The sequence below is a fragment of the Bufo gargarizans genome, chromosome 4 (assembly GCF_014858855.1).
Source record: "Bufo gargarizans isolate SCDJY-AF-19 chromosome 4, ASM1485885v1, whole genome shotgun sequence".
In the NCBI taxonomy this organism is placed as follows: Eukaryota; Metazoa; Chordata; class Amphibia; order Anura; family Bufonidae; genus Bufo; species Bufo gargarizans.
The window spans coordinates 214,130,491-214,141,656 of record NC_058083.1 but is presented as its reverse complement, the minus strand read 5'-3'; the positions used below and the strand labels follow the sequence as shown (position 1 = coordinate 214,141,656).

Here is an 11,166-nt window from a genome sequence, read left to right as displayed (position 1 = left end):
TCCTTTTCCTCCATCTTGGATTCCGGTGCGGGTGAGGAGCTCTGAATGTCTCTTGTAGCTCGGGGTTTTGGGTTGGGCGCCCGTGTTATGCACGGGATACCGGCATAGACGGGCTGGGCGGCAGCTGGTGAGTGGAATGAGGGGTGTAGCGGGGCTGTGTGCGGGGGGATGGCCGGGATAGCGGCTGGATGGTGCGGGCAGAGCTGACTTGTCACTGCTGCGGTCTATGCAGTGTGTGTGCACGGAGGCTCGCTGCCCTCTGGTGCAGCTCCTGGTCGGTCATTCTGCAGGAGGCGGTATCGGTGCGTTTTATGTGCGGCACCTGTTGTGCATTGGAGCCTGGCTGCAGTTCTAACAGTAGGTGTCTGAGCTTGTGTGGCTGTACTGAGCATCAGGGTTTCTTCTAGTGATCACTGGGGAAGACTACTCTACCCATCAGGCATAGGTACGGTTACTACAGCGGTTATGCCATGTTCCAGGTCGCTGGTGTCGTGGCTTACCCCCTGCGACCAGTGACTGTGTTAATGTAAAAATAGCTGAAATGTTTAGGTTTAATTTCTTACCTCTTTCAAGATCTTGATTTGCTGCCTTTGAATGGAATCACCTAACATCTAGGGGATGAAAAGCTGCACAGCTGACAGTTGTATGAAGTCTAGGCTGTGACTACTTTAAAGGGTCACTGAGCTGTCACAAAACTGATGAGTCTCTAGTAGAAACATCGGTTTTGATCAGTGGCGGTCCGAGTGCGGAGACCCCACGAGTCGCTCAGGACGGACTCATTAGAAAGTCCATCTTGATTCGTGCTGTGAGTGCTTCTCCTCATTCTAGAGATCGGTGGAGGTCTCGGCTCTGACTCCCACCGGTGAAAACCTTCCGTATGACACATGAAACCTTCAACGACTTCCGTAACTGCTTTCCCCGTCCTGATGGTTTGCACTGCAGCGATGTGTAGTCCTGGGGTCCACACTGTTCATTGGGCTGTACACCTTCTCTGCTCAGATGTATTTGATCTAAACCAGCGTCTTCATCACCAAAAGCAAGCACAGATATTAAAATGGGATTGACGAGATGCTGATACAGCTGCAGGACTGTTCATTTGGAAGGTTGTGATACTTGAATTCCTGACGTTGGGCTGCGTTATTTAAGGCTTTGTTCACATCAGGACTTCAGCCATAGAATCTGAAGAATGGAATGAACTGATCCGTCACCTCACAGCCCTCTTTTATGCCAGAAAGGTGCCCACCGGGTATCTGTTATGGTGCCCATCGTTTTACTAGACAAGAACAGTGTCGTGCTGTTTTGTCCAGTATCTTTGGTGCCATCTGCGACTGAGCCTCTAACGTAAATGTGAACATGGCCAAAGACTGGTCAGTTTTAACACTTATGGCCAGTTTTAACTTGTCATTTGCTAAAATGAGGAGACAGAAGCACGTATGTGGAGTAAGGTCTCTCCTCTGTACTGGACTTTCCATCTCGTTTTAGTGATCTGCAGTGGTCTTCACGTTAGACCCTCTCCTCACATAGCAAAAAACATTTAAAGGTACAGGGACATGGTAATCTTTGAATACGCTGTAGATCATTAAAAAAATAATTCTTCATGTTTTAAATGTATTAACTCTGAACATCCACCTGAACGTGTTCTCTTCTAACCTCCTGATTGTTGTTCCTTGCAGTCCAGGTGGCATCTGGATAATAACCGAAAATGTCCGGCAGGTAAGTCTGTGGCCTCTCGGGAATTACTGTAATGGTTCCTTCTCTGCACCGAGGCCTAAAGTGCTTTCTTGTCTTCCTCTCCAGATTGTGGTGCAAAGCAACCTTTGCTGGCTACAAGAGAGGCCTCCGAAACCAGAGGGAACACACCGCCCTCCTGAAGATTGAAGGGGTCTATGCCAGAGATGAGACGGAGTTCTACTTGGGCAAGAGATGTGCCTATGTGTACAAAGCAAAGAAGTAAGTGTTTCATCTCCCCAGGTGTGTACTGTGCTCCCTGAAGCTGCACTTGTTATAGGGTTTTCAGTAGTATGACGCTATGTATCATCTGATGTTCTTTTTACCCAACAAGAACTGTCTCTCTCATAAACTGAGCGTTTCTTTGAAATCTCCCGCTCTGCCGAACAATGCTCCTTATTTATGACGAGGCGCATCGTCCGACTGGCAGTCTGAAATCTACGCTCAGAGCTGCCGTAGACTTGTCTTCGTTTGCATCCGAGAACAGAAGCATGTGTAGATAAATGTCATATTCAACGTGCCCAATGCAATGTGATTTCATACATCTTTGCCTGGTCCTTTTTTAATTTTCTCCCTGTGACTGCTTTCTTTAGCAACACGGTGACACCAGGAGGCAAACCAAACAAAACTCGGGTGATCTGGGGAAAGGTGACCAGAGCTCATGGCAATAGTGGCATGGTCCGTGCCAAGTTCCGCTCTAACCTACCCGCCAAGGCCATGGGACACAGAATCCGCGTAGTGAGTACAAGCCATGAATGACAAAAGTTTGAGGCATTTTCTTATTTTCACTGCTTTATGAATCCATATTTTAGTACATATTTTGCGGCATCTAGCTAGTGATGCCTTGCATCTTGTCATTTATAGCTGTAAACATTTCCTTACATAAAATGGTAGACGCGCTTCAGGAGACCTCAACTGCTGGTGGACTTCAGATCATAAAATGTCATATGGGATTCTGTCGTGGCTTCTATAGTTGCCATTGCTTATCAATGATGGATTTAAGACCTTTGCTCGTCTGCCTGCCGTAACTGCACCACAATGTAGGGTTTATCAGCATGAGCGCAAAGGAAAAGTGGAGACATTGCCCATAAGGTGGAGTCTGCATCCTAACTTTTCTTTGGACAACTCTTCCACTTAATCCGTGTTGTGTGGAATTTCCAGTTAACCGATTGGCAGTTTACAGCATTCTATGTTAGGGGAGGTCCCCCCCCCCCATAAAAGGAATATCAGTTCTGAAACACCCCCTAAACTAGAGTCCTATTATGTAACCTTTATCTTCATACTCTCATTCCATGCTGTGCTCTGACAAATGGCAGTAAAATGCATTGAGAGGACTCCTGTACTCGCACACGTAATGAGAAGGACTCCTCTCTGCACTTACTGCTGGTTTGTGGGAGCGTGGCATTGAAATGCAAGGGAGTATGAAGATAACATTACATAACTGGACTCGGCACCACTTACACTATACACCACGTACTCTAGTTTGGGAGGTGTTTTGCACCTTGACTTTTAAAGGGAACCTGTCACCGGGATTTTGTGTATAGAGCTGAGGACATGGGTTGCTAGATGGCTGCTAGCACATCTGCAATACCCAGTCCCCATAGCTCTGTGTGCTTTTATTGTATTAAAAAAAAACGATTTGATACATATGCAAATTAACCCGAGATGAGTCCTGTCCCTGACTCATCTCACGTGCAGGACTCATCTCAGGTTAATTTGCATATGTATCAAATCATTTTTTTATACAATAAAAGCACACAGAGCTATGGGGACTGGGTATTGCGGATGTGCTAGCGGCCATCTAACAGCCCATGTCCTCAGCTCTATACCCCAAATCCCGGTGACGGGTTCCCTTTAACTTTTTTAACCCCTTAGTGATCACCCATACGCCTTTTTATGGCAGTCACTAAGGGGCCTTAGGCTGGGCCACCGCTTTTTTTTTTTACAGCGGCCCTGTCGCATCTCTTGCTTTAACAGCCTGGACTGGCAGGAGTGACTAACGTAAAGTGCTGACAGTGGGAGCGGACTTCCTCTGTCTCCCATCGGCACCATGCAAATGCGATTGTAGGCCCCAGACCAGCGTTTAGTAATTTCCAATGTCAGAATAGCACTGCTATTAAAATGCAATGCACTATGGGGATAATACATTGCATTTTAAAATCAATCAGAATGGGAGAGAAAAAAGTAAAAAATAAAATAAATGTATTCAATAAAAAAAATCCCCTAAAGAAATGCCTTTTTTCCCATTGAAAATACGCTTTTCAATGAATGATTTTTTATTTTTTTTTGCAATTTCTATCTCCGCCATACATTTGGTATTGACGCGTCTGAAACGACTCAGACTACATCAATATCATGCAAATTATCCCCTACGGTGAACGCCGTAAAAGACTGAATTGCTAATTTATTCTTATGTGCCACCGAAAAAACTTAATAACAAGCGATCAAAAAGCGCTATTTACTTCAAAATGATGCCAATGAAAAATACAAGTCGTCTGGCAAAAATCAAGCCCTCACACAACTCCATAGAAAAAAAAATAAAAAAGTTATGGGTCTTGGGAAGCTGCAATAAAAGGGGGAGGTTTATTGCTCAAAAGTAGTCTTTTTTTTTTTTTTCCTGCTTTACTATGTATTTGGTATCGCTGTAATCGTAGTGACCAGGAGAATAAAGATGTTATTTATACCGAAAAATGAACGCCATCAAATTTATAACTTAAAAACTCAGTGGCAGTATTGCTGGTTTTCCCATCTCCCTCCCAGAAAGAGTTAATAAATGTTAATCAGAAAGTTGTGTGTACCCCAAAATGGCGCCATTAAAAACTACAATTTGTCCTGCAAAAAACAAGCCCTTATAAAGCTATATAGACAGAATAATAAAAAGTTATAGCTCTTGGAATGCGACGATGAAAAGAGAAACACTTGGTCCGTAAGGCCTAAAACAGGCTGGTCATTAAGGGGTTATCTGGAATTTTTCTTTTTTTCCCCCATTTAAACCGCCTTCCTTGTTTTAAACTTGTTTGAAAAATCACTAGGAGATTTATCAGAACTGGCTTGCTTGCCATGGGCATTGGACACCTGTTTTTTTTTTTTTTTTTTTTTTTTTTTTTGTTAGTAATTGTACACATTTTGAGCTAAAATGTAGTTGTTTTTTTTTTGTTTTATTTGTCTTTAATAGAAAATTTTAAACAGTTTGTCTTGTACAGTTTGCATTGCCTGTGCAGACTGCTGCTTCTCTTCCAGCAGAGCTGTTCTGATAGCTAGATCTTGTAGCCCTTATCTCCAATTCCCTGACGGCTCATAAACACCAAATTTAGCTTGGAGAAATGGTCAGCTCATTATTTTCTAAAATAAATACCTATGCTGTAGTCCGCCCTAAACAGATGCCAGTACGCCATTTAAAAAAATAAAAAATTGACCCCACGATGCCCGATTTGGTAAATCTCATGAGAACAGGCTATGTAAGAGAGTATAGTATTTAGTGCTGGGACCTGTATTGTCCTGCCTGCACTGTATCTTCTGGTCTGCTGCAATCCAAGCAGTACAGATTCAGACTGAGCAAGCATTGAGACCTGTCATCTCGTGCCTGCGCTGTGTCTCCAGAGACCAAAGATACAGCACAGGCAGGAGAATACCAGTCTTGGTGGGGGAGAGCAGCAGGCGTGCTGGCAGATGCTCTTTAAATGTATAAGATTCAAGTTTCCACTTCATCACCACGACGGCTACAAGGAGATTGACCCCTGACCTCTGTAGGGGCAGGAACAGAGAGAGGGTTTAAATCCCCCCCTCCCACCACCAGCACCAGTGTTTCCTGTCCCTACAGAGGACAGGGGCAGAGAGAGTCTCCCTGCGGGGAGATGAAGATGAAAGCGGAACTTCCTGACACCTACCGGGTGTTCCCCCTGCCCTCCTGCGGTCTCCGTACTAACGCTGGGCAGGGGCGAAGGAGGGAGGCCTCGCTCCATTATTATATGTGAGCCTGCTCCCGGTCGCGATCTCCCGCCGGGCCTGTTTGGCTATCGCCGGGTGCGCGCCTAAGCGCTTCAGGATAACGGCCGTCGTCACTTCCGGGTGCCGAAGGAAATGACGTCATTCAGAAGCGTCTCCGAGTCAAATTTTCGCGCGCAGCAGCGCCGAATGTCTCAGTGTACCGGCGTACATCGGAGCCAGCGTGCAGTCATGTCGGCTGAACCCCGCTCCCCTGGAGACCCTTCTGTGCCGCCTGTAGTAAGTCCCCTGTGGGGAAGCGCTTCTTCCTTTACCCTGTACTTGTCTATACACTGTGCCAGGTTGCTTGTTCCTCCTCCTCCACATCTCTGGCTTGGGGCTATAACCTGCTGTTAGCATGTGTACTTACCATAGCTAATAAGGGTTGTTCTCCCCAGGTCACTAAGGAGGCTCAGAAAAAGATAAAAAAACAGTCCAAATGTGTGTCCTGCCTCAAACGGCTACCGGACGACTACCGTAAAAAGCTTTGTAAGGACTGCATATCTAATGTGATCGCCGAGGAACAGCCTTCTTTCCTTAAAGATCTAAGGTCCATGATCCATGAGGAAGTTAAAACCTCCTTATCCCAGATACCTTTACCTAGGGATGCACCCCCTTCAAAAAGACATAGGGGCCCATCCCCTTCCCTATCTGATCCAGAGATTATAGAGGAGGAGGCCTCGTCCTCCAGAACACGGGAGGACGAGGCGGTCTCCTCTGATCTTGAGACTTCAGAATCAGATCAAAGATTCTGCTTCTCCTTGGACGAGATGCCAGACCTGCTAAGGGCAGTCCGGGCCACTATGGGGGTCGAAGAAACCCCTAAAGCACACTCAGTCCAGGATGAGATGTTTGGGAGACTCAGGGTTAAAAAAACCCGGGTGTTCCCAATCAATGAGAACATACGGGATATGGTGTTGGACGAGTGGTCCAACCCAGAAAAGAGGTTGGGGGTGTCCAGGTCCTTTAAAAACCGGCTGTTGTTTGACACGGACGAAGTTAAAATCTTCAGTGAAACACCGAAAATCGATATTCAGGTCGCAAAGGTCAATAAAAAGACTGCCTTGCCCTTTGAAGACACCTCTCAACTGCGTGATCCCATGGACAGGAAGGCAGATAGCCTCTTAAAAAAATCATGGGAAGCAGCGATGCTTATCTTAAAAACAAACATCGCAGCTACCTCAGTTGCAAGATCCATGAAACTGTGGCTAGAGGAACTGGAATCTCGTATCAGAGATAATACTCCTAGGGATGAGATCTTGAGATCCCTCCCCCTGTTAAAATCCGCCACAGCATTTATGGCTGACACCTCAGCGGAATCGGTCAGATTCGCTGCAAAGGACGCGGGACTCTCCAATGCGGCCCGTCGCGCCCTATGGATGAAAAGCTGGTCGGGCGACAACACATCAAAGATGAAGCTTTGCTCCATCCCGTTCTCAGGGGAATACGTCTTTGGCCCCGTCCTAGACCGTATCCTGGAGAAAGCGGCTGACAAGAAAAAGGGATTCCCAGAAGAGAGACCCTACAAAAGGAAATATCCCTTTCGGGCCCCCACTAGCCAGAACAATCCCTTTAAGGGTAAAGGGAAGTCAGGACGCTGGAGTTACCCCAAAGGGGGCAGGGGTAGGAATAACCCCTCCTCCTCCCAGAGTAAACCCTCGGATAAACAATGACGTCAGAGTGGGGGGGAGATTGAAGAATTTTCTGACTCCTTGGGAGTCCATTACCCCGAACCCTTGGGTCCGGGACATCATAAGATCCGGGTACCGGATCGAACTCTCTTCATCTCCCCCAAACCGCTTCATTGTTACCAACCCACATTCCCCCAAAGTACGCGGAAAGATTCTGGAAGGAATTCAAAGCCTTCTGGCAACGGACGTAATAGTACAAGTCCCGCCAACACAGCAAAAACAAGGTTTCTACTCAAACCTGTTTTTGGTAGAGAAAAAAGAAGGCTCTTTCCGTACAATCATAAATCTGAAAGCCCTGAACAAATTTGTCATCTATCGAAAGTTCAGGATGGAATCCCTGAAATCCCTGATTCCGTTGATAAAGAGGAATGCCCTGATGTGCTCAGTAGACCTTCAGGACGCATACTATCACGTCCCAATTCATCCAGAGTCACAAAGGTTCTTGAGGTTCGCCATCCAGGACCACAAGAGGGTAACCCGTCACTACCAGTTTACGGCCCTTCCCTTTGGGATATCATCTGCACCCAGAGTGTTTACAAAGCTGGTAGTCGAAATGATGGCCTTCTTGAGACACAAGGGACTGGTGATCATACCGTACCTGGACGATTTCCTCCTAATTGGCAATTCAGAGAAAGAACTCAGAAGAGACCTACAAACCTTTCTGTCTCTCGTTCAGGATCTGGGTTGGTTGGTGAACTTGAAGAAATCAAACCTGGTGCCCTCCAGCACTATCCAGTTCCTGGGTGTTATCCTGGATTCCCGAACACAACATACCTTCCTTCCGCCAGACAAGGTCAGAAACCTTCAATTAAAGGTCCGACGATTCCAGCACAGGAGGTCCTGTCCTATAAGAGAAGCTATGAGCCTCCTGGGTCTTCTCTCGTCCTGCATCACGTCCGTCCCATGGAGCCAGTCCCACTTCAGATCCCTCCAGTCGTGGATCCTCAGAGCTTGGAACAGACAGCAGGCCTCCTTGGATCAGAAGGTCCTGATCCCTCTGGCAGTAAAAACCTCCCTAGATTGGTGGAAAAACACAAGCAATCTGTCCTTGGGGGTCGTTTGGGAGAAAATCCCCTACATTCAGGTACTTACAGACGCAAGCGAGAAAGGATGGGGAGCGACAGTGGGAGACCGTTGGTTTCAAGGTTCCTGGACCCCAACTATCCGCTCTCAGTCCTCCAATTTCAGGGAACTAGAAGCGGTCTGGAAAGCCCTGAAAACCGCAGAGATACTTCTGAGGGGTCAACACGTAAAGATTCTTTCAGACAACACGACGACGGTGGCGTACCTATCTCACCAGGGAGGCACGAGATCGGAGAAACTGATGTCTATTACAAAGAAGATCTTCAACTGGGCAGAATCCCACGTGAATTCCATCTCCGCAATCCACTTAAAAGGGATACTGAACGTGGAAGCGGACTATCTCAGTCGCCAGTCGATAGACCAGACAGAGTGGTCCTTGAATCCAGAAGTTCTGTTCGTTAAACCCACGGGACAATCCCTGGGCGTTGGATGCGCTCACAATTCGTTGGGACTGGGATCTCAGTTATGCGTTCCCACCATTGCCTCTACTTCCCAGGATAATCCAGAAACTCTACCTAGAAGATACGACACTAATCCTGATAGCTCCCTATTGGCCGAAGAGGAGCTGGTTTCCTGCTCTAAGGAATCTATCAGTAGAGGACCCATGGCCTCTTCCTGCCAGGAGGGACCTGCTTCACCAAGGCCCAATACTACATCCAGACCCAAGCTTCCTCAAGTTGTCAGCTTGGATCCTGAGGTCCAGAAGTTGAGGTCACAGGGGCTCTCGGACCAAGTGATAACTACCCTTAAAGCGAGTAGGAAGAAGGTTACCTTCTCAATTTATCTAAAAATTTGGAAGAGATTCTGTACATGGATGGGGAACCCGGCCCCAAACTTAGAGCCGCCCAATTTCTTGAAGATCTTGGACTTCCTCCAGCAGGGACTTGAACTAGGTCTCAGACCCTCTACCCTAAAGGTACAGGTCTCGGCACTAGCCTGCTTCTTTGATCGAGATATAGCCAGTCATCACTGGATCAGGAGATTCATGAAAGCTGCCTCCCGTCTACGTCCCTCTCTAAAATCTAGGATCCCCAGCTGGGACCTTAACGTGGTACTCACTGGCTTAACTCTCGCTCCATTTGAACCCCTATTTGATTGTTCCATCAAACATCTGTCGTTTAAAACTGCTTTCTTGGTGGCCATCACGTCCGCAAGAAGGGTAGGCGAGATCCAAGCATTATCGATACAGGAACCCTATCTCCGTATCACCGATGATAGGATTATTCTTAAATTGGATCCGGGTTTCTTGCCTAAGGTAGTATCAGACTTCCACCGAAACCAGGAGATAGTCTTACCCTCCTTTTGCAATAATCCCTCTAACGATAGGGAATCTAACTTCCACTCTCTAGACGTAAGACGCTCTGTCTTACGGTATCTTGAAGTGTCAAAAGGTTTCCGTAGATCCAATAACCTGTTTGTCCTCTTCTCGGGGAAGAATAAGGGTCTAAAAGCCTCCAGATCCTCTCTAGCACGGTGGATAAAAGACTCCATTTCCATTTCTTACGAGTCCCAAGACCTGTCTTGCCCCTCAAATTTAAGAGCTCACTCTACCCGGGCTATGTCCTCCTCCCAGGCAGAACGGGCCGGAGCTTCCCTTGAAGACATTTGTAAAGCCGCTACGTGGTCTAACATCCACACCTTTACAAAACACTATAGGTTAGACCTATCTAGCTCAGACTTGTCTTTTGGACGAAAAGTCCTTCAGGCGGTCGTCCCCCCCTAAGCTATAATTTTTTATATCTCCTTGTAGCCGTCGTGGTGATGAAGTGGAAAGCCGGAATTAGACTTACCGGTAATTCAATTTCCACGAGATCACCACGACGGCACATATATTCCCTACCCTTCCTTTAGCCTTACCTGGGAGGTTATGAAGTAATACCCTCTTGGTTTATTATGTTTGTTCTCACCACCTTTTTTCTGTCTCTGTAATTTTGGACACACTGGTGCTGGTGGTGGGAGGGGGGGATTTAAACCCTCTCTCTGTTCCTGCCCCTACAGAGGTCAGGGGTCAATCTCCTTGTAGCCGTCGTGGTGATCTCGTGGAAATTGAATTACCGGTAAGTCTAATTCCGGCTTTTCCACACATCTGTATCTGCTCAGCTCCTCCCGCTCTAACATGGTGCCTGCAGATTTGCATCATTTAAATTCTAGGAATGCAGGGAAATGTAATCTAAGGCATGTTCATAGAGAAGAATTGTAAGAATCTTTAGATGTTTAACAGCTAGTTGTGTAAATTGTATGGAAGCAGAACAAACTATAAAACTGTAAATACATTTTAGTGACTTCAAGTTCTAATATGTTTTTTTCCTCTCTGTTCTTTGCAGATGATGTACCCTTCAAGGATCTAAACATTCTGTACAAATAAAAGAAAATTCAGGATCTTTTTATGTTGGTGGCTTTTGTCATTGTCATCTTTTGAACCGGTGTGACTGTAATGTATGATGTGTACAGGAGTATTTGCTGTAGTAATAAAAACCCTACTGGATTAGCACCTTAGGGTTCCCCTACACGGTACAGCCTGGGTATGAGATCCGCATTTAAAACAACTGCATGTACAGGTGTCGCCAGGCAATTTTCAGGAATCTACATGCCAGGCCGATCCATGGACAGGTATTCAGTTTTGTCTGTGTTGCATTCTATAAATATTCTAAAAGTCAAATGTTTTCACTGAGAACAAGGC

The 11,166-nt window shown here is 46.4% G+C and overlaps 1 protein-coding gene across 3 annotated transcripts; it reads left to right on the top strand.

The window, feature by feature from the left end:
• Position 1: 1 nt before the first annotated feature.
• RPL35A (ribosomal protein L35a) lies at positions 2-10,867 on the top strand. 3 transcript variants are annotated; one of them, XM_044290593.1, is made up of 5 exons: positions 2-31; positions 1,674-1,713; positions 1,798-1,950; positions 2,322-2,466; positions 10,811-10,867. In XM_044290593.1, exons 2-5 carry the CDS (start codon positions 1,703-1,705, stop codon positions 10,832-10,834), a joined length of 333 nt encoding a protein of 110 aa, XP_044146528.1. In that variant the 5' UTR covers positions 2-31; positions 1,674-1,702; the 3' UTR covers positions 10,835-10,867. The 3 variants fall into 3 exon arrangements, with proteins under 3 accessions (XP_044146528.1, XP_044146530.1, XP_044146529.1); XM_044290595.1 differs by having other exon boundaries at positions 11-31; positions 1,679-1,713; XM_044290594.1 differs by lacking the exon at positions 2-31 and adding an exon at positions 35-127.
• The last annotated feature ends 299 nt before the right edge of the window (positions 10,868-11,166 follow it).